Here is a 22,615-nt window from a genome sequence, read left to right as displayed (position 1 = left end):
ATACCACAACAAACAACACCATACACACGGATAAGGAGCACGGCAGCCTCATGCTATGTCTGCCAAATACCCACTCTGATTTATATCTCATTATGCTCGAGAGACTGTACCACCGCCACACCAAGGCAGTGCAGATGCAGAGACCACACAAACTAAAAAAGAGACCTACGTGCAGGGCTATAATATCACTTCCTTTTTACCGCAAAAAAAAGAGACCACACAAACTAAACAAAATTGGAATTTTACTGGAACCCACAAACAATTCAAACAGGAAGTAGGTCAAGCAACATATACGTGGCAGGGAAGCTTCAGTTAATTAAGTCTGCATGACCATATACAACCGTTCTGGTTGAAGGAAGATGATGATCAATTTATGGAAGGAATGTATTACCTGCAACATAATAAACCATTAACGAATGATTGATTGGAACATATGTACATATATATTGGAACTACAATAGGTAGTTCTTATGTTCTAGAAAAATTAGTACTAGCTTGGTTCAGGATAAAAGTAGGTACATTAGCGAAGTTGGAAGAGATGGAAATATATGTATGCAGTCACCTGAGTAGGCTGACTCTGGGAAGCTGGGCCTTGTAGTACAGAGAGTGTGTCGGCTCATAGAGGGAAGGATGGTGGTGCTCCTTCAGCCCGTCCCACTCTAAATTGTCCCACCATTCCTTCTCGCAGTCCACCTTGGGTGGCCTTGTGTCGCGACCGACGGCCGGCAGACGCCTGAGGCTCCAGCATCCCCTAACCTTGATGGTCTCAAGGTTAGGAGAAGACATCCTACGCCCACAGATTCGCTGCAAACTGGGGAGCTCATGCAGGTGGATGTGCCTCAAATTGGGTACTTCAACTACATCCTCCCCTTCAAGCTCAGAGTCCAAAGGGAATACCTCCTGGAGGTCACCACAGTACAATATCTCGAGGGTCTCTAGTGAATACAAGACGATGTTTGTCACAGATATGAAAAAGGGGAGCACATGTACATGTACGAGCCTTGGGCAGTGGTCCAGGTGCAAGAATTTCAGGTATGTGAAGTAACAGTCAACTTGCTTGTCCCAAATAAAGCGTGCAGAGAGGAGCTGGGACGCCCAGAATGTCCGTAGAATTCTAAACCTGTTCTCATCACCTTCTTGGTGAACAGTGAAGGCCGTGCGTATCTTGAGGCACCTCTCAATCCTGCACCATGTTAGCGAGTTCCATATTGATCCCTGAGAAGGTTCAGGGATACTGGTGATGGACGAGTTATCGTACACGTGCAGTGACTTAACCCCATTAAATATAAAGCCAGGAAATAACAAACCACCAGGAGCATCCTCCAAAAGTTCATTTCCCCGCTCCTGCATGATCACCTCTATGACACATCTCATCCCTAGCCAGTCTATCGGTATCTTCGGGCAATCCCACAACATTATTTCTTCAGCTGGGCCATCTATCAAGGCATCTCTGTACATGGAACCCATTAAGGTACTTGTATGCGGTTGGACTTGCATCAGTTTATCACTGCTTGTTCCTTGGACGTTGTTACCACCAAGAGTGGCTGCAGTACATATATCAAGATGTAAATTGCCTATAGAACCTTTGAGACCAGGAAAGCACCTAAGGAACCTTGCGTCCGTGAGAGAAATCTGCCATCCATTCTTCAACATTTCTTCTTTCTGCTTCTGGAGTGATCGATCACCATATGTATGTGCGTGTGATGCTTCCCTTCTGTCAGTTGATGTTGATGTTGAGGTGGTGTCGATCCGCAACACCTCTGGCCAAATTTTCCCTAGTACACATGCACGGAGCTTCTTGCAACCCAGCAGGATGATCCGCTTTAGGTGTTTGGATTGTACTCCTCGAAGATCGACGGTTTTTACTTTTGTGCCTGAGAGATCCAGCTCCTCGAGACTCCCCAACAATCCTTTCAAGAACATGTTCTTCAATTCTTTGCAGCCCCTAAAGGAGATCATTTTTAACCCATCGCATCCATCAACCATGACAGTCTCAAGGCTACTGTTGCTTGCAGGCCCAGATAACCTTGTCATGCCTTGTCTGATGGTATTACCCGAGAAATCAAGAAGCTCCATGATTTCCATCTCTGTGAACACATCATTGTTGAAGTAGCATGTGGACTTTGTTACCCGGAGCTTGCGAATGTTACGCAGTCGTCCCCGTAAATGGCTCATGTCCCAGTTCTTGGCTCCCATCACGGTTAACTCCCTGAGCTGGGTCATGAGATCCATCACCCGTGTAGACAAGATCTGATCACAGTCTGTGTAGCGCAGGTCAAGCACCCACAAGTTTTGGAAACATTCCCATGACATCGTGATGTTGTTGTCCAACTCCTCCTTGTCTGAATCTGACTGGTAAGGATCGGTGGTGCTTGTTCTTGTAAGGAGGTCTTGGCAGTGCTCAAGCCATAGGAATCTCAGACTGTGGCAACAGAGAAATGGAGGCGATGAGAAGCTGAAGGTACACCTTGAGAGCTTGAGCACTCCAAGCCGGTGAGAGTGCTGAAACATGTTCTTGGGCATAATACCAGTGGGGCTCAGCACAAATCCACAAGTTGCCGTTGAAATCCAGTATGGCATGTATTCCGTAGACCTCACCAGGTGAGAGGAAGGAATTATTGTTGACTCGCCGACATTAAGCCTGTTGTCAATGCCCAACAAACGCACCTCACGCTGCAGAACATCGCTAACTTGCCATGCTTTGTCAATGTCTGTTAGTGCGATGATTCCATCGCACACCCAATAGTTACTGGTGTGGACAGCCCAGTCGTAGTCAACGATGTGAGAGCCGGTGGAGCATTGTTTCAGCATATACAAGACACACTCAGCAGCAATCGCAGGATCAATGATGTGGCCATGCTTATTGAATGAAACTTGTGCAGCCTCATGGCGAACTAGATAAGACCAAAGCTCCTGCAGATCTCGCTGATCTCTTGAAGCTGAAAGAATAACATCACTTGATGTGCTCTTCTTCATATTCTCTATCATCTTGGGGTCAAGACGAAACCTCCCTTGAAAAGTCCACAACATCTTGCTATTGGCATATCCATATATGTAGAGACCAAATTTAAATATATCAATCTCCTCATTGCTACCATTGTGTAAGATCACCAAGAATTTGTGATTCTGTGTGGTTTTATAGATCTCTCTGGCAACTTGTGCTATCTCACTGCGGGAACTCTGGTCTAACCCGTTAAAATCATCATCCTCGTCTTGTTTGTCAAACATCTCCATCACCCAATTGGAAAGCTTCAGCTGCTCTGCGATTTCCCTCTGCATTGCTCTTCTGCTCTCCCACTTTGAGCAGTCGATTTGGATAATTTTCTCAAACTGCAGCCCTGTGGGCCTCGTCGAAATGTCATTTGATATTCTGAGGCGTTCGGCAACAGCTTGTAGAACGGCTGATGCCCCAAGCCCATCCCAGCCATCAAAATAAATGGCATTCTCTCTGGTGCTTGTAGTATCTGCCCCAAGTTCAACGAGAATTTTTTCGATGGCCACATCAATGGTGTCCGCCTTGATAACCTGCATATGTGCACCGCAGTGAGATGATCATAAGTTGCAACACTCATGCAAGGACAGTTGAGCATTTTGCTTAACTCAAGTAGTTGAGCATGCATAGTAGTAGTATGTAAGAAGATACACATACACGATGAAAACTAAGTATTGACACTCCCAACGTAAACATTAACCAAAGTATTACTACAAATGATGCATAGCGAAAGGAATTAAACATTATTGGTAAGTGTAAAAATACCTCAATTCGCATGATTAATTGGTCGGATCCACCGATCTCAAGCCACTACATTAATTTCATTTCAGGCTTAAGATTTACAGTCAATTCTTCAACAATCTCCAGATTAATTTCTCAACCAGTCGCCAATCTGTTCATGACTTCCTGTATAGACTGAAATGCAAGCACGGGCAATAAATAGAGCTAGGTTATATATTTATGTAGAAGCAGGCAAATTGAGCACAGGTGTGAGGCAAGCTAGCTACTGAGGTACATACCTGTGTTACTTTCAATAATTGGTACTATGTAGAGGGTCTGTTGCCGGATATAAGCCGAATGAAACGTCCAGGTGCCAGTACAAGATGGACGAACTGGAGAGCATAAAAGGGACATGCTACATGCTGCGACAAAATATTTAGGGTGGTGCGTGCTTGTGCATGTGATGTGCACAAATTCCTTAGACAGAATAAGAGAAAGTGGTAACATCCTTTCCTTTTGCTTTACTTTCTCTCTTTCATTGAGAGGAAGCTTTCACTAAAAACGGAAATCAATTCTTTGCTTGTTGCTGGCTAGCTGTAGAGTATAAAGATAAAGACGAATGGTTGTAAGGCTGTCTGTTCACTGTCCAATCGTCCTGCTAATTGAAACCTTTTGTATATTTCAAGGCGAGTTGAAGAAACTATGAAGCAGGGGATACAATCATACAGATTCGGGCTTTAACTTCCATTGGGGGCAAAATGTACTCCTACTATGTTGCAGACTCTAGCTGATATCTCCAACTCCAATCTTATTTATAGCATGAAGGAAAGATGCTACTACATCAGTAAGTGCAAAAAATTTAAAGCGGCACCTAAAAATGTTTAAAGGTTACCATGTACAGTCAAACAGCTAACAAGATAAGAAAGAGGCCGGGTGCAGAATGGGAGTCAACTAAATTCCAGGTACCTAGAGCAAGTTCTTCCTCCGTTGCAAATTAAGTTTCGCAGTCTTTTTTTTTCAAAATGAGCAAACCTATACACCAAGAGGTGTCTATATACATCCAGATTTAGACCGAATTTGACCAAAACTGCAGTCTGCGATTGGTTTGTCCGAACGGAGGAACGAGGCCAAGATACGTTAGCCTATTCAGCCTCACCGGAGTATATACTAGCTGAGAGGCAAGTGCTGGCCGCACGCATGCCAAACAATCTGAAATGCATGATGCCTAGGGATCGCAAACTTATCCTTTAGGAGCTACAGCCATGTGAGACCTAAGGGAGTTGTACACCTGATGGTGCAGCAGCGCAAGGTAGGGCTCGGCTCCGGCCGGCGGCGCCAGCCCCGTCTCTGGTGCGGGTCTGCGATTGGTTTGTCCTAGGGTGGAGCGACGAGCCTTTTTCCTTTAAGAGACGTTAAGCCCATTTGAGACCTTGCGGGGGAGTTATTTTATATTTTTAGATAGGTGCACCAGTATGGTGGAAACTAATAGCTTAACCCATATTATCCGATATTCCTATTCGTGATTTGCAAAAAAAAAAAAGAACATTCATATTCAAGAAATTGAAAATAGAAGTGGTAATATTCAAATCCGTAAGTCCATGAAAATGGTTATGGCAAATATCCGAATCCGTTTTAACAAAGAAAAATACAAATATGATATTCAAATTTGAAGGAAATGTGGATGTGGAAGTGGATATATCCATATCCAAATAAGATTATGTTAGTCCATTTTAGTAATTCGATCCCAATTTGCCGATTACCTAACCTAGAGAAACTAACAAATCAACTAAATGTTCTTTTATGAGGTTTGAACTTGAAACTACTGTGTATTGTATCAATGTGTGTATTATTTCTTTATATTTGTATCCATTGCGAATTAAAAAAACAGTGTATTCGACTAAACAAATGGAGACACTACGACCACACCTCTTTAGTTTTGATGCAAAATAACAAATGGAGACACTTCGACTGCTGCTCTTTAGTTTTGATGCAAAATCTTCTTATGAGGTCTTCGGTTCATACTTTTGAATCTGCAGAAAATTTTCTATCCTGATCATGTCCTAATCCTGGATGTTGCTGTCACATTTCAAAGAGGGCTGGAAGGAGTAATAACACTCTCCGAAATAATAATAATAATCATGTGTACTTGTGAGAACAGGAACAAGATATCACGATTTGGTGTCATTCACCCCAGATCGCACAAAATTACAACACTAGTGAATGTTCAGCAAAAAAAAGTTGACTGTATCTTCAAAATCACAGGAAAGACGCAACTTCGTTACGGAAACGCGTGATGACATCAGCAATGCTTTCGGTGGATAGATCGGCCCTGTCTCTTACCCTTAGGACAACCTGTCAGTACAAGTCATGAAATATAATTCAGCTTTCCATATGAACCAGAATTTGTCATTGTTAGTATTCAAAAAGTACACATGGCCTGGTACATGATTTTACGATCAAAAGAATATAAACGTTTACACTAGCTGAAACACCAAATGGAGGCCAAGCTACATGTAGATCTTTTTTTTCATAGTTTCAACTATCATATTTTGCATGTTCAAAAAAATAAAAATAAATCTTTGATTAATGATGTATCCTATAAACATGTAAAATCTCAATACGAACTACTTTATATTCTATGCTACACAAAAAACGACAAAAGTATTGATCCAAGTATAGCGAATAGTGCACATTTCAAGACTGCTTTGTGAGATTTTGTCATTTTTGTCTGGCCTAGAATATAAAGTAGTTCATATTGAGATTTTGAGTGCTTGAAATATACATCATTGGCTAATATGTATTTCCGTTATTTCAGCCTAAACTCTAGATCTTTCGCCAAACAAAAAAAGATATGCTTAAATTAGTAATATTGGCCTGTTTACAAGGCAATTCTTTTACGAAAGAGTTCGCAAAGTCAAACCTTTCCAGACTCTGCCTCTTTTGCACCGACAACAAGAATGTAGTTGAATTGGGCCAACTGAGCCTCCCGCACCTGCAATGCGTATTTTGCCAGCTCGGCCATATTAGATGCAGGATCAAGGAAAAAACAAGATCCTTGCAGTCCAATAATCATTTTTTTTTGTATACCACACAGAGCTATATATAATTCCAATCTTAGCCATTCAGATAGTAGAAACAAATGAAACAATAAGAATATACTTCAACAGAAAACAGAGAAATCGCGCTGAGAGGCAAGATTTGATTACCTTCTTTTGAATTGTCCTGTCAGTCATGTCAATGTCAACATGAAAACCAGCTTCACGTATCTCAGCATGAACCTAAGCATGAGAGCAAACACTTCAGTCACCAAGTGTCCTAATGTAGACACGTCAACTACATTGTGAAATCAGGTTATCATGGAAAATATTTACTATGACTGCAAGACATATATGTTATGGACTATGGTTAATACAGTTCAATAATAGTACATCCGGTGCATATAATCTATTAATCCTGTGGTTCAAAAATCACTAAGCCTAAATTCCAATTTTTGCCTCTGCCTAGCACCTATCTCACCTAAGCACATGCCTAGCCTAGGCACACTTAACCGTAACTATGCATTAGGAATTCTGAATTAGGAGTTCTGATATCACCAAGCACCTAGGCAAGCTTAAGTGCACTCCTAAGCACGCTTTTCTCACCCAAGATTGATCCTCAACTGTGCCTAATTTAAACAAAGACTACATGAGCTTCAAATGTACCATCAATCAAGTAGATCACATTATAAAACCAAATAAGAACACAATAGAGACAATCCAAATTGACTACATCATACCCACCATGTCAAAGAATGAAAGAATTCTTTTCAGGAAAAACCATTGCAAACAAATCTCAATTATATAACTGCACAAAGGCCCATAAGAAGCCCACATCTTTGGATAAACCCCCTTGTATAGCCAACAGGTCGACCTACATCCTATAAAGTAACCAGACAGACAACACATTTTAAAAAATACGTCATAGCCTAGAGATTAAACTTTTTCTTGAAGTCCTCATAAGTTAAGGCTTCGACAGACCCAACAAAAAAGCTGAGGGCCTAAAACAGAATTTCCCAGCAACATGCAGTACTCCCTAACAAGTAACCGTGCTAGATTGACATTAGAAAGAACTAGTGCAATTTGAAAAGTTACAGACAAGCAACAATAAGAGCATCTCCACCGGCGGCCCCAATAGCGATCCCAATTTGGTCTCACACCGAGGCACAACTTGGAGCCCTATAAAATAGTCAGCAACCCCATGCTGGCCCCTACGCTCAAGGCGCAAAGCGCCTCGTAGGATTCGGTGTGTGGGCCGTCCGAGCAGCGAGTAACCGCCCATCCCGTCAATGGGTGCGCCGGTTCCCGAGGCAGCGATGCGACGTGGGAGCAGGAGGCCGAGGTCACCAGGTTTGCCGGCCCTGGCCCCGACTCCAGCCGGTTCAACCGCGTCGGCGGGGATCTTGGTGGCATGGGCATGGCGTCGATGCCACACTCGTCACGTACGGCTACCACCCACGACGGCGAGGAGTCGCTGGCAGGTGTGCTTTCTCGTGGCCCAGTCTGGAGTTCTGGTCCACCGTTCCCGCGGTGCACTCAATATCGTCACGCTCTAGCTCCAGCTCTAGTGCATTCGACGCCCTAGCCACAATTGACACGGGCCAGCAGGATCTTCATCCGCGACAGGGCAAGCTCGTCATCCTCAACGCCGGCGCCCCTCCGCCGCCTAGGCGCCACCGATCCTCACGCCGGTTCTCCCGCCATCTCCACCGGAGAAGTGATGGGAGGTGGAGATGAAGATGCAAGCGGCCTACCGCAGTGCCAACGATACAGAGGATGCGTCGGGCCAGCATTTGTTGTTCAACCAGTCGTTCAACAAGGACGTGACGGCGGCGACCGAGCGGCAGGCAGAGTGGTGGTCGACGATCAACAGCGGCAACGTCATCGACCTCGACGGGGTTGCACCAGCGCTGGCGATAAAGCCAGAGGACAACGACTTCGAGTTTGCCTCGGATGACGACGCCGACATCTTCCTCGACTACCACGCCTTTGACCATCATCATTAGATTAGGTGTTTTCTACCGTCTTGTAGTTTAAATTTGCCAAATCTATACTATTATATTGGAGTTGGTCGTATGTCGTACAACGCGTTTGGTGAAGGAGATTCGGAGCATCTGAACCGTTCGATCTAATCTCATAGTCTCTGCGATCTAATTTCTCCCTTTAGTAATCTATACTATTATATTGGAGTTGGTCGTATGTCGTACAACGCGTTTGGTGAAGGAGATTCGGAGCATCTGAACCGTTCGATCTAATCTCATAGTCTCTGCGATCTAATTTCTCCCTTTAGTAATCTATACTATTATATTGGAGTTGGTCGTATGTCGTACAACGCGTTTGGTGAAGGAGATTCGGAGCATCTGAACCGTTCGATCTAATCTCATAGTCTCTGCGATCTAATTTCTCCCTTTGGTAAACAGTCAAAAATATTGCAGTCAATATCTTTACATTGAAAAAGAGATCTTTCCTTACCACCTATGTCACCCTGAGTAAATCTCGCCATAAATGTCTCCACTAATCACTCAATCGGTACCAAAAGAAACCATCCTTCATCAGTTCCCCGTCTGCGCATCTTCCTTTGCACCGCAAGAGAACTCCAGTTCCGGCGCCCCATCCTTCGCCCCGGCGCTACAGGCAAGTACCGCCGCGGGCGTCCTACTCTCCTCGCCCCCACGCTGACAAACACCCCATTGGCCCCCGCCTCCTTGTCGACGAACACTCCTTTGGTCCGCGCCTCCATCCTCGCCCATCCGCATTAGGGACATCTAATTCTTTCATCCATTACAGATCGTCCTGGAGATAAAAAAAACCTCATGCAGTGTTTGCACGGACGATTCTCAGATCGTCGCCGCCGTGGTGTTGTTTGAGATGATGGGTACAAATTCTCCAATTTTTTCTTGTGATTTTAACCAATGACTAACTCGCTACAGTACTTCACTGGCTATTTGGGCATAGCAGTCTATACTAATGGTTTTTGATATATATGACTACATGATTTTCACCCAATTATAGTGTATTTTCATGGCTCAGTTGATTTCCACAAGAAGAATAACGCATATGCATTTCTACTCATTCGTGGCGAACTTATTAAAAGAGGGCCTTCCACCAGACAAATCAGTATATAGATATCTGATCTGGATGGTTTTGCAAGAAGATGCAGGTTGATCTTGTAAAAAAGTTACTTCACCAAATGCTAGGCAAAGATTTAGAAGCCAACTCTCTCGTGCATGCTACATGCATACGCACAACTGATTGCAGGAAAATTGGCTGCATGTCTGCGACGCCCCAGATTTACATCTGCATGTGTACTTCTTACAAGGATAAGAAGGAGACGCTGAACATGTTCTGGGTTCATGCCATCGAGAGAGACCTGATTGGAAAGACATGTACAAATTGATGCACCAAGCAAGGTTGAAATCGTCGAAGCCTGCAGGTGAGAACATGGGACATGCTCCTGTTTCAAGTCCGAGCTTCACAGTGCCTGCAAAATGAGAACTCAATGTCTTACATACCTGTGGCAGCCCCATTCTCTCCCCGAACCTTCTGTCTTGCAGGGGTTGGAAATAAACCTACTTTCAGGTGCTCTACGAATTGGTGTCACATGCATGATGTTGGTGCTGAAGGTTCTAGGCAATGCTCGGACAATGCTCCTGGCATTTCCATCTATGGGAGCAATAGGACAGTTCAGGTTGCAATTTTTTTTTTGTTAAGGTTGTATAGAACCCTGACGGTCAGTATTTGGCCCCAACTCCGCATGGATAATATCAAGTGACAATCATGGTTGGATAATAGAATTGTTTTAACTATGAAGGAATCGAGTGCCCTTGATCTCTATATTTGAGGCCTCACTACATAGATATTTGCAAATGTTGACTACATCGATATTGAATTGAACCTGATTCATTCGCTTCATTTCTGTTTTTACCATGAATTTTTTTCGAACCATGCAAGAGCCTTGCATGTTTTTACCATGATGAAATTTAGCAGTCCTGAACACCATGTGACATGCAAATATTTGGAAATTTTGTTTTGGAAAGTCTGTTCATTACATTGCTAATTATACATGCATTTCATATGGACAACCTTGAACCTTCTATGATGGACAATCAAAATCAAGACTTCTATTTACAAGTACAATGCATGATGGGCAACAAAGAATGGGAAGTCGCTGTTGTATTTAACATTTAATTTTTTTTTTTGTATAATTCGGTTCAGAATTTTTATTCAGCTTTGACATGTCAATTTCTTCATGGAGCTAGCTTCATTTCTCCACTAAACTACTGCAGTTTTGAATCGAGTTCATGTTTGAACCAATGATATTAGTTGTATGAATTCTGATTTGGAGGTTGATCTACAACTGAATCCTCCATACATTGCTCAGACTGATCTCTGCCCAATGAGAAGATAGCAACCATCCCTATTTGTTTTGTTTATTCTGTTTTCTTCATTACTTTGTCTATGCTCTAACAGTTGTTCACTCTTGCATGTTGTAGTAGCCTCAGAATGGTGGCAACTCAGAGCATATGTACACCTTATGCTCTTTCCTTCAGTAGTATAGAGGTTATATTTTATATCTTGAATAACTTAGGGTTCTTTTGGATTTAATTAAACCATGCTATTTTTGTGGATTTAGTATAATTCATGGTTTGGATTTAATTAAGCCATGCTATTTTCCTATTCTGATAAAGTTCATTGGTATGCCATGTGCCTTATTGATTCTTTTGAATTTTCTAATCTTACCGTTGGACAGACTAACTCCAGGCATCTACTGCATGTCCAGACCTTCTACAGGTTGCAAGAACATAATGTATGTGCATACTTTTATACATTAGTATGTTCTGTATTTTATGTTTTCATAGTCATCATCTGCGCCGGTTATATTTTGTGTACTAACTTGTAGTGAAGTAGGGGTTCATTGAAGGTTAGGAAACATTATGTACTATTGATCTAGCATACGAAGAAGTCCGGTCAAACTATAAAGAAGACAAAATTCCTTCAAAATTTCCGTTGAACATTCTCCCAATGTTTAAAAAATGTAGAAAGAGTGGAGCACATAGTTTATCCTTTGGTTTACAACCTCAATCTTAATTATTTTCTAATGTGTTCATTGTATTTAATTTTCCATGCAAACAAACAGTTATGCATTCCGTGTTGTATCATGAATGTTTCTTGTTGCGCCTTCTTGTGGCATTGCAATCAACATATTTCTTGGTAATAACCTCATAAGTTCTTCATCTGCTCTGCTTTATAGGTATGATCGTCGTCATAATATAGTTTTAACTGTGGATGATTAGTGCTAGCTTGTACTATGAACAAACTTATTAGCTATAGGTTTTGTTTATTTTACTGTTCTTCTTAGTTATATGATAGGGGCCCTTTAGCATTTTTGAAGTATTGGTCTATATGAAGTCAAAATGTGAACTTACACTCTGGGTGAATGTTGGAACTTGGAAGTGGTCAAACCATATGCTTATAGCTGTAAGAGTGTAAACTAACTATTGCATACATGGAGCTCTATTTTTTCAGTATGTATTTGTCTCGTGGAGCAGGTATGAATATCTTTTCACAAGGGGTGGCATGAAGGAGACACAATATTCTTCTTCTTGGGTTTATACTCAATATATCTCTTATGTAGATATTATGCTTATATGAGGCTATAATTTTGAGAAAAATAAAATTTTGTTCTTCTGTTTTTGTACCCACCAGAGTTAATGTTTATTTTTAAAATTGTTTGAGAGGTACTGCTACAGTTATGTATTACATGTTTGGGGAAGGTAATGTGCCATAGTATAACTAACCTATATAATTTGTTCAATTCTTTGGTTGGTTTTTTTTGTCAGGAATTTGAATATTTGATGAAGTTCAACAACATATTTCTTGAGAATATAAACAGATGTATTTATATGACAAAACAATTCATGGAAAAATACATGTTCAATCATTTCACATACCACAATATGATTTTAGTGCTCAGTTTTCCTTTTGGATACTTCCATTTGCTGACTTTAATTATTTTGTGAATTTATTCTAGACATACTAATGCATTTTTTCAACAATTTATCCTCATGTTACGATTATAATGTGACATGAAAGGAAAGCATTAGCTTAAGGAAGATAATGCAACACTAAAAAAGCTGGAGGTGACGATCGAGCCTCTAGGAATGGATTGATACATCGAGATGGTAAATATGATCTCATACAGGTGGAGATCAAGCATTTTATCGTCTATCGTGTTAAGAATAGGGTTGCATCACGTGTTTTAGCTAACCAAGTAATACTACTATGTGGTGACATGTACCTGTTATGTAGCCTGTTACGTTGTACTAACAATGTTTCAACTATATAGATTCCCCATTTATATGAGAAAAAGGGTTTCTTACTAGCTGATCCAGTGAAGTTATGTCGATGGCTCTGCCTTCTGTAGAGCCATCTATTTATTACTATTATATCCCAAATTTTTTAATTGTAGTGGCACCAAACAACTTTTGTAATGTATTTTAAATACTATAGGAAGGAGAGTAAGAAAATATAAGCGCATTCAGCTAGCACTACGGAGGACTTAGGCCCAGCATAGAACAGAGTCAAGAACAAGCGAGTGTAGCCATGTAATCGTAATGCAGACTTGATTGGTACAACTTTTAACTGTCGACATATACTCCAGATGGACTTAAATATAGATGTTGCATGTGCGTTTGAGAGAATCAGCCAAAGCAAAACCGAGTTTACTAGAGGATGCGAAATACACTTCAAACATGTGGAGCTTTTTTTATGCACATGAGTATCCACATTCATTATTTCTGTTGTTGATGAAAAGAGGGACCGTAGCAACGCACGGGCATTCAACTAGTTTGTATACAAATTCTAATGAAATCTGATGTCTTTTGTGCAAATTCAAAATTTGTGAAATTTTAAATTTATTAGGGACAGACGTTTGGAGGTCGCCAATGTGTGCAACCTCTCCCCAAATTGGGGAGCAGGTGTCGGTGCCCCAAATAGGGCACTGCCGGCACCTATTTGGGGGCGCCGGTGGAGATGCTCTAACAAGAGGTTTTAAGGTGCTCTTCAATGGGGCAGGGTGTTGTTCAAAAAAAAATGGGGCAGGGTGAAACAACACCCAGGATGATGTGCATCTGCAGGGGTTCCAATAGGAAAGTGGGCCTACGAGCATACGTGCAGAATTCCGTGGTCAATTCGGCCATACTCCATACTGTGGATACTCAATAAAGACAAGCATGCCAGAAAGGTTTGACCATGGAAGTTGGCACATATGGATAACATGACATGTATGTGCCACAAAAAGTGCCCACAGGGGCAAAAGGTAAGTAGCATTATAATATAGTAACAAGTTATTTGACAGAATCAAACATGCCTAGAACTCACTGGATAACTTACATGTTCACAAACATAGTAACTGAATGTAAAAGAGAAAGGGAAAAACAGTAACACACCACAAAGAAACAGCAAAGATACCATGAAATTTCAATGGAGACCAAGTAAGAACAGTTAGCCATGAAAATTGAATTATTAGCCAGCCTAGAGAAGAAATATGAAGATAATCAATTCTCAGATAAAAAGGACTATTACCTTTTTTGCATATTCTAGTGAATTGGACGATACACAGCATACAATGGCTTGGCGAGGGCTTAACCACAAAGGCCATTTACCATTGTAGTGCTCCAGAAGGATGGCGAACATTCTTTCAACTGATCCTAGTATTGCCCTGTGTATCATCACAGGCCTCTCAAGCTTGGCTTCATCCTCTGCAGAATAGGTCAACTTGAAGCGACTGGGCAGTTGAAAATCGAGCTGCAACAAACAATAATAAAGGTTAAATACAAGACAATTTGATTCTCAACAGTTGATGCCAAGATAACATTAAAGAGAACCTGCAGAGTTGCGCACTGAAATTTCCTCTTCAGGGCATCAAACACACCAATATCAATTTTTGGACCATAGAAAGCACCATCCCCTTCATTGATCTGCACAGGTGTAAGTACAGAATCATGATTTAAGAAACATCCAGGCACTGGCAGTTTGTTCCAGTAAGAATTAGAACACTGCAGTAAAATACTAACCTGCTAACACTGATACAAACCCAATCAGTCACAAGAAGAACGAAAAACCGCATACATATTAACATTGGTAACTTGGGTTTACAAGAACTATCAGCTATCCCAAATCAGGTTATGAAAAATGTCGCAGGGCCTGACATTTTGTATCCGCCCTGTTTGGTTCCCAGTCACAGCTGGCCAGACCAAGTCCTAACCTCAGGCATGCTACAGTTTCATAGGTACGTGTTTGGTTTGCACCACAACTGTGGCTTGCCACACTTTATTGTTCTTATGGTCCATGTGCAATATGATTTTTTGGCAAATATTCCCACGCTCTTGTGGATTTTGTTAGCTACTTCATTGTGGCAAGTCACACTTTGCCTAGGCATAGTTGTGGCAAACTAAGCTATAAACCAAGCATGCCCTGAAAGTACTAGGTGTTATAAATGCACATCTAGCAGCACCGAGTGATGGAAACATTATGCCAATGGATCCATAAAGGTACCTTCCATTCCTTCCCAAACTCAGCCAATGCTTCGGTCAGTTGTTGCTCTGCTTTGTTCCAGGTCTCAATGTCACCTAAATACTTCTCTGGTCTCTGAAAAAAAAAAGCATTTATGAGACTATTTCAGATTAGTTGGATTAACTAGTCTAATAAACATCAACTATTTATTCAGTAAATATGGTAACAAGGCCAGTCCAGCAGTAGGTTTAAGCACATGTGGCACATGACTCTTGTACAAGATATAACTACAGTGATGGAACAAAATGTAGAGTTGTGAGCAGCCATTTTGCTCTCTATCATCTTTAACACTATTCATGTGTTCATACGTATTCTAGAATATGCTGCAAATTGATTACACATTGCACGCAAGAGATGGAAAAATGTGCACACAATAAGGCTGAATTGGGACTGATGAGGGGTTTAGAATTAGTAGGACCAAGACCGAGTACTCACGATGCGACTTAAGTGGTGTTAGGTGCAAAAATGAAGAACTTAGTTTAGAAGGACAAATAGTGCCTAAGAGGCACACCTTCCAATACTTGGGATCAATGCCGCAAAGCAATGGTGATATCGGTGAGGATGTTTGCCACAGGATCAAGGCAGAATGGTTGAAGTGGCGACAAGCATCTGGAATCCTATGTGACAAGAAGGTCCCACAAAAGCTTAAAGTAAGTTATATACGGAGCAGAATGTTGGCCCACTAAAAGACAACACATCCAGCAAATGAGTGTTGCAGCAATGCGCATGCTACAGTGGATATGTGGCTATACAAGAAAGGACCGGATTAGGAACGAGGTAATATGTGATAGGCTAGGATATGAGGGACTACAATATCCCTAAAGATTTGGCTCTTTATAGGACCGCATGGAAATCAGCAATCCATGTGCCAAAATCTTAGTTTACTTGTTCTTTTTTCTCTCTCCTTTGTTTTGGTTTCCTTATGTTTCCGTTGGGATCAAGCCTACCTCAACTTGCTTGGGAAAAAGGCTTTGATATTGTTGTTGTTGTTGTGTAATAAAGCTGAATTGGATGCCAAATGCCATGGTCATCAAATATGGCATGCTAATATTCTCAGTGTTTGACCAAAGAAAAGATGACAGCACATGAATTGATCATAATGCTAGCAGCCTAGAAAACCAGCAGATAGATCGATATGCATTTCATTAACCAGACCAACATTCATACACCTATTACTAACGAAACATATATCACGCAAACATAATAAAACGAGAAAATGCAACAATGGATACATACCCAGCGCTGAATCATTGCTGAGATGTTCAGTGCTTTCACAAGGAAAATCAATGGTAACATACCACAGTAAGAGTGTCAATATATTTACATGATGTAGTAATTCAACTTCGATCATAAATATGTGAAACTGAAGAAAAGGAAACAAGGTTGTCTACTAAGATGCATTGAAATACTTCAAGTTTATTCAGTACAGTAAAGTTGCATGCTGCGACCTGTGGCATCATTTCACGAGAACTGACACATATGTTTCGGAAGCTGCAGCAAATGTTACAAGTACAATAAAAGGAGGAGGCGACGGTTACCGTTGATAACTCTAACTCGTATTTAAATCCAAATATTTTATAAACATAATCAACAAATTCCAAAGCAGCCCGGACTTCATCCTTAATCTGCACCAACAAAATAATTTAAAATAGGTATGCAATAATACAAACTCAGAAACAAACTCAAGCAGTCAATAAATCCAAACCACAGCACAACTACTGTAGGATATGCTAAATTCTGAAACCTACTGAAAAATTGCACATGGAATATATTTCTGTATTTCATACAGCAAAATGTTTCTATGCAATCACAAACTTACTTGGCTCTCTGTGCAAAAAATATGGGCATCGTCCTGAAAGGAACATAAAGCAAAACAATGATCAAAGTATAGAGCTAATCAGAAACGATAGCATTTCTTTAATCTTAGCAAAAATCATGGATCAAATTATCCTTTACCTGCTGGAATCTTCTGACACGTGTCAAACCAGTAAGTGCACCACTAAGCTCATTTCTGTGCAGAACCCCAAAATCAGCCATGCGGAGAGGCAACTCTGCAGGGTTTCATTAAGCAGATATGCTAGGATTAGGCACAAAATTGGTAAAGATCCACATGAGTAAAGAAGCACACAGGATTTACTCAAACAGTCTATTAGAGAAGCTCAATTTATTGTTGTACACAACCCATAGCTCAAATTGTGCATGCCAAGTTTTCACTGATCTGAGTACTAAACATTTATCGGCCTCATAATTAATCATCTTCATAATCTTGGGCTCAGGTACTTGTACCTAGAAAAGGCTAGCTCGATACACAACTAAAAAAACTGGATTGTTGCGCTCTGTGTTGAAATATATTGAAGCATCTTTACCCACTATGTTCAATCTTGCCAACACTGGCCAACTCATCAGGATTTGTTTGGCACTAAAGTTTTTGTGGGGATTAGTGGGGATAATCCCTAGAGTATTGGGTGAAAAGCCCTACCTTCACCCAATTCACACAAAACCCCATCCCCAATCCACTACATAGGGGTAGAGTATTGGGGACTGAGAAAAATACACTAAGATTTGGGGAAAAGTGGGGATAAGCGGGGATGAAACTCACTCAATACTCTAGTACCAAACATGCTTTTAGAAATAAGTGGTGATTACCCCCACTAATCCCCACAAAAACTCTAGTACCAAACTAGGCCTCAGAAAGCAAAACTTGGCAGAGTTTTTGACTACCCATTTTTTCAGGGCAAGCTTGGGCTAAAAAAAACATGTGCATAGGGACAATCTTTCTCCATCAGTTCGAGCTTTTGGGTGATTTAGTGGTGTGTGCAACTAAATATTGTGTGATTTTCATTAAAAGAACAGGTCACCAAAATGAGACAAAGCAATGACTGCTAAATAATAAATGTGCATCTTCTCACAGTACCAATGTAATAAAACGATAGCGTAAGATCTTACAAGAAAGACAGTTCAGAAAGGAAGAAGCTTTAAGATCTGCACAATTGAGATCTTGCAAGGTATTGAAACTATGGACCAGTACTCGATAGGTAGCTCCACACTATATGGTTATTCATTGCACATGGCCTAAGTGCGCTTGCGCTTTCTAATAACCAGTGATGGTACATAGTACGTATATGACCTACTAGACCTAGTTCCAATATGTTACATATTTACTTGACTAATTTCTGATTAAAGGAATCAGGACAGCAAGAGAGGAGCTCACCTCTATACGATCGAACCTTGTGGCCAAACATTAAGCAATGGCCAGGACAATTCATTGGCTTAAGGCCGAATTCTTGTTTCTCAATCTGCACAAGAGTAAAATAACCACCCGTAAAGGTCATCACCCGTCAGCGATGTATCTATAGCATGACACAATATTTCTGCAGTGTCTGCAGATGTGCCTACCTCAAAAACAAACATGTTGTCCTTGTAGTTTGCAGCATGTCCAGAGGTTTCCCAAAGTTGCATATTGTAAATATTTGGACTCAAAACCTAAATACATACAAATGGATTAGAAATATAGAACACACATTGTTGTACAACTATCGATGATATAAAAAGATAATTGTTGTATTTAATACTACCTCCTGGTAGCCTCTCTTTCTATACTCCTGTCGCATAAAATCCATCAATTTATTGTATATTATAGTACCATTTGGAAGGAAGAAGCTGCTTCCTGGGCTGCATAGTTGCAAAGTTCAAAGAGCTATTCTAAAGGCAGTCTGATAAACAAAGATCTGAAGTAAGGATATGAAAAGAAGAAAATTCAGATAGGAAATGCTAAGGTACCTAAGTGGATGGAAAAAGAAGAGTTCATGTGACAGCCCTAATAACCTATGATCACGTTTCTTAGCTTCCGCTATCATATGCTGATATTCCTGCAGATCGTAAAGAAAAGCATGCATGAAAAAGAGAATAGGGCGTTGACAATACGAGAAGATAAAAGAACACTTAGAAGTGTATACTACCTAAAATTAAAATTCAGGACTGTGCTGTCTTTGATGTAACCATATTTTATAATACAGTAAATATGTCTGAGCTATATGCCTTCACAAGGACACAGGAAAAGCTGTACACAGCTAATGTTCAGTGTGTTGTGTAAATTAACCCACCGCGAAAACATTAAGAAAGAAAGAAAGATGCTAGCTGAAGTTCAAGGAATGTATTCTGAGAAAAATACATGTGCATGACAACTTTCCAGTTTCCACATCATCAACGATATCAGGAATTATATGATGTACCTTGAGACGTTTAGAATCAGGGAAAGAGATTCCATATACTCTCTGCAGGCTCTCACGGTCTGCTTTTCCTCTCCAATATGATGCTGAAGCCTAATATTTACACGTAATATCAAATCTGAAGTACCAAATATCATCAAGAGAACCTGTAGCTCAATGGATAAAAAAAGCAAAAATACCTTGAGGCAAGCAAAAGCTTTAACAAAAGAAGTATTTGGGATGTGCGGGCCACGGCAAAGGTCAACTAAAGGACCACATCTGTATACTGTAATGGTCTTGTCCTCGGGCAATTCATTAATTATTTCAACCTATAGTTCCAAAAGTATTCAAGAAATTGAATAAAATGCCGCGGACGTGTCATGTGTGATACAATCAACACACTGATATTTAAATATAAATATAAACAATCAAAAGGAACAACATATGCACGAAGAAGATTGCCTTAAATTTATTTTCGGCAAAAATCTCAAGGGCTTCTGCTCTGGAGACTTCAATGCGTTCAAATGCTTGCTTTTCCTGCATTAATTTGTGTTGAAGTAAAATACTTGTTAAAGCAGCAGTTTAGTCATGTCACATATATAAGGTGCTACTTTAAAATGGGTGGGCAGTCTCCACAAAATAAGGATAGGAAAAAAATTGAGTACATCTGGATTAAGTAGAATATGATAGCATACCGCAACAGCCTTTTTGGCTTGCTTGTCAATGGCATCGAAATGTGTGTCATTCAGTGTCAGGTCATTGTAGTGGGCGTCATAGTAAAAACCCTTATAATAGGCAAAGTCGGAACATCAGAAAATGAGTAATGATTGGAAAATAGAACTAACTTATTCTCATGCGCTAACCGCAACCTAGAATAATTTCGTACCTCCCCCCTTGTAGTACAAGGACCAATGCACAACTTGCAGCCATACACCCTCTCAAGAGACTACAAATGAACATATTCAGTTAGTAAAAACATGAACTTCGAGAATGATTTCTAACAGAAACATGGGCAAAGCCAAAACAGCATGCGGATATAACACGCAATTTGGGCTTAAACAAGAAAAAATACACCCAAAGATATCTTGGGAAGCTTTAACTCACCTCTCCAAGAATATGAGCACTCGAGTGCCAGAACGTATCACGGCCTTCATCGCTATCGAACTTAAACAACTTCAATTCACAGTCACCTTCCAATGGCCTCGCCATATCCCAGAGTACACCATTCACTTGAGCTATCAAGCAGCTAGCTGCTAACCCAGTTGATATCCCCGCAGCAATGTCCATTGGGGTTGATATCCACTTCTTGCCTTCCTTGATTGCGCCATCAGGCAAAGTTATCCTGAATGAAATTGCAGAAAACAAACATTACAAGTGGGTAGAAGAAATCATTTCCATCGTGTAAAGCAGATGACTCCCAGTGCATTTGAATTTTTTAATTCCCAAGAATGAGGAAAACGGTAGGATGGTGTTCAGGTTCAGAATCATAGTATGATCCCGGTGGCATCCTTGGTAAAAATTAAAATGCAAGTTTGCCAAACCATACAGAACATGTTTCCTACGTGATACTGTAATAATAATGTTTAGATCTCGCCAACAATCAAATGCCCCGGTGAACAGTACCAGGCAACGTGAGCAGAAATATCTAGCAGAACATACATACGCATATCAAAACTGCCCCTGCAGGCGGCACAGCCACGCTGCTACACAATTTCCGAATCCCTATTAACTAACTGCGCTAGCCAATAAAACAAAGGGATTTGCTAGTTCTCAACTTCGTGCTCAGTCAAGTCCTATACCATTTGATTTCCATTGCGATTCGCGCTAGTCATGAGTTGCAACATGAATTGCAACAGAGATTTAACGATATCATCTGACCGAGAACAAAGTTAGTTCTCGGTTGACTATGACCCCTAAAACAAAACACGCGAGCACTTGGTGAGAAGACCCACTTGATTGGCTCGCCGCCGATGTTGAGGCGCTCGAGGGCCTGCCTGGCCTGGACCTCCTCGAAGATGCGGATCCGCTTCTGCGTCACGGCCTCCAGGTAGGCGCCGTCCGGCACCACAGCCGGAGCCGGATCTGCCATCGCCTCGCTGGAGAGGTGGAGGGACGAGAGGGGGAGCAGACGAGCGGGGCAGGGCGAGAGCGGGCGGGGCCGGTGCTGCCGGAGGAGCGGGAGGCCTCGCCGGAGGCACGCGAGCATATAGCGGCGGCGGCTGGAAGGGGAGATGAGCTGCGACTGCGAAGGTAAAGGTAAGGGTTTGAGGCTTTGAGCCCGAGGGTTTTTTTTTGTTTGGCTTTATGTGTCGTGGCCTCCTGAGTTTGGCTAAGTCATCATCTAGGGTATTTTTTTTTTCTCGAAACACAGTACTACAATTAAAGGTTCACATATACGCGCGCACTTCGCAGACACGCACACCCTATCTCTATGAGCACATTCAAGAGACTGTGTTGAAGAAACTGATCCGGTGGGTCTCGAGATTGCTGAAGTCACCACAGTTGCTGTCGACGGGAACATCGTCTTCCACTGAAGAATATTCCGTCTTTATAAGACACCAAAGTATCAAATCTGGAATTTGAACTCTGTTGGGTTAATCCTTTACCCTCCTAACTATCCAACCACAGGTTAATTCTCATTTGGTTGCTCGGATGTCTTTTAGTGCATTGTGATCTTCCTCATGAACCTATGATGGACTGTGCCAAATCTCAATATGGATGGAGAAATGGACACATGTAGAGATCTATGTTTACCCCGAACAATTTTGAAAACTCATCTAAAAACCAATTTTGAAACTACGAATTCTTCGTCATCAACCTCGCCGGTTTAGATTCCATCTTTAGGGATTCTTTGATTCATAGGATTTGTAAAGAAATTGTATATGATTAAAATTTTATGGGAAATTTTCCTATACAATACAAGTTGTTTGATTCATAAGAACACATCATATAGAAACGGAATCTTGTAGTGTAAATTCTATAGGAAAAAATCATTAGGTCATACCTCATGGAAAAATTCATTTGCAACAATTAAACACACTCCATCTCCCCTTAGGATTCACATACGTATGACATCTTAATTTTAT

At 41.1% G+C, this 22,615-nt stretch overlaps 2 protein-coding genes across 2 annotated transcripts; both read right to left on the bottom strand.

Annotated features, from left to right (window-relative positions):
* Positions 1–558: 558 nt before the first annotated feature.
* Positions 559–4,123, bottom strand: LOC124689503. Its single transcript, XM_047223026.1, has 3 exons — positions 4,012–4,123; positions 3,758–3,907; positions 559–3,525 (listed from the first exon to the last, which is right to left on the bottom strand). The coding sequence occupies exons 2-3, from the start codon at positions 3,767–3,769 to the stop codon at positions 559–561; spliced, it is 2,979 nt and encodes a 992-aa protein (XP_047078982.1). The 5' UTR covers positions 3,770–3,907; positions 4,012–4,123.
* Positions 4,124–5,814: 1,691 nt separating this feature from the next.
* Positions 5,815–21,754, bottom strand: LOC124691566 (threonine--tRNA ligase, mitochondrial 1). The gene is made up of 20 exons (XM_047224853.1): positions 21,482–21,754; positions 20,634–20,871; positions 20,416–20,475; positions 20,225–20,314; positions 19,992–20,066; positions 19,730–19,858; positions 19,554–19,643; positions 19,102–19,190; positions 18,897–18,993; positions 18,718–18,804; positions 18,533–18,617; positions 17,278–17,372; positions 17,141–17,173; positions 16,860–16,946; positions 15,304–15,396; positions 14,634–14,726; positions 14,332–14,553; positions 6,919–6,990; positions 6,633–6,704; positions 5,815–6,064 (listed from the first exon to the last, which is right to left on the bottom strand). Exons 1-20 carry the CDS (start codon positions 21,733–21,735, stop codon positions 5,969–5,971), a joined length of 2,157 nt encoding a protein of 718 aa, XP_047080809.1. The 5' UTR covers positions 21,736–21,754; the 3' UTR covers positions 5,815–5,968.
* Positions 21,755–22,615: the final 861 nt, after the last annotated feature.

The sequence above is a fragment of the Lolium rigidum genome, chromosome 2, assembly GCF_022539505.1.
Source record: "Lolium rigidum isolate FL_2022 chromosome 2, APGP_CSIRO_Lrig_0.1, whole genome shotgun sequence".
Taxonomy (NCBI): Eukaryota; Viridiplantae; Streptophyta; class Magnoliopsida; order Poales; family Poaceae; genus Lolium; species Lolium rigidum.
Note: the sequence above shows the minus strand (reverse complement) of the source record. Positions and strands in the feature narration are given on the sequence as shown.

Coding starts and splice junctions, on each gene's coding strand:
- LOC124691566 (XM_047224853.1), bottom strand. CDS start 21,735: ATGCTCGCGTGCCTCCGGCGAGGCCTCCCGCTCCTCCGGCAGCACCGG. Junction 19,644..19,729: donor AAGCTTTTGCTTGCCTCAAG/GTATTTTTGCTT, acceptor TGTAAATATTAG/GCTTCAGCATCATATTGGAG. Junction 6,065..6,632: donor AAGAGGCAGAGTCTGGAAAG/GTTTGACTTTGC, acceptor TTGTACTGACAG/GTTGTCCTAAGGGTAAGAGA.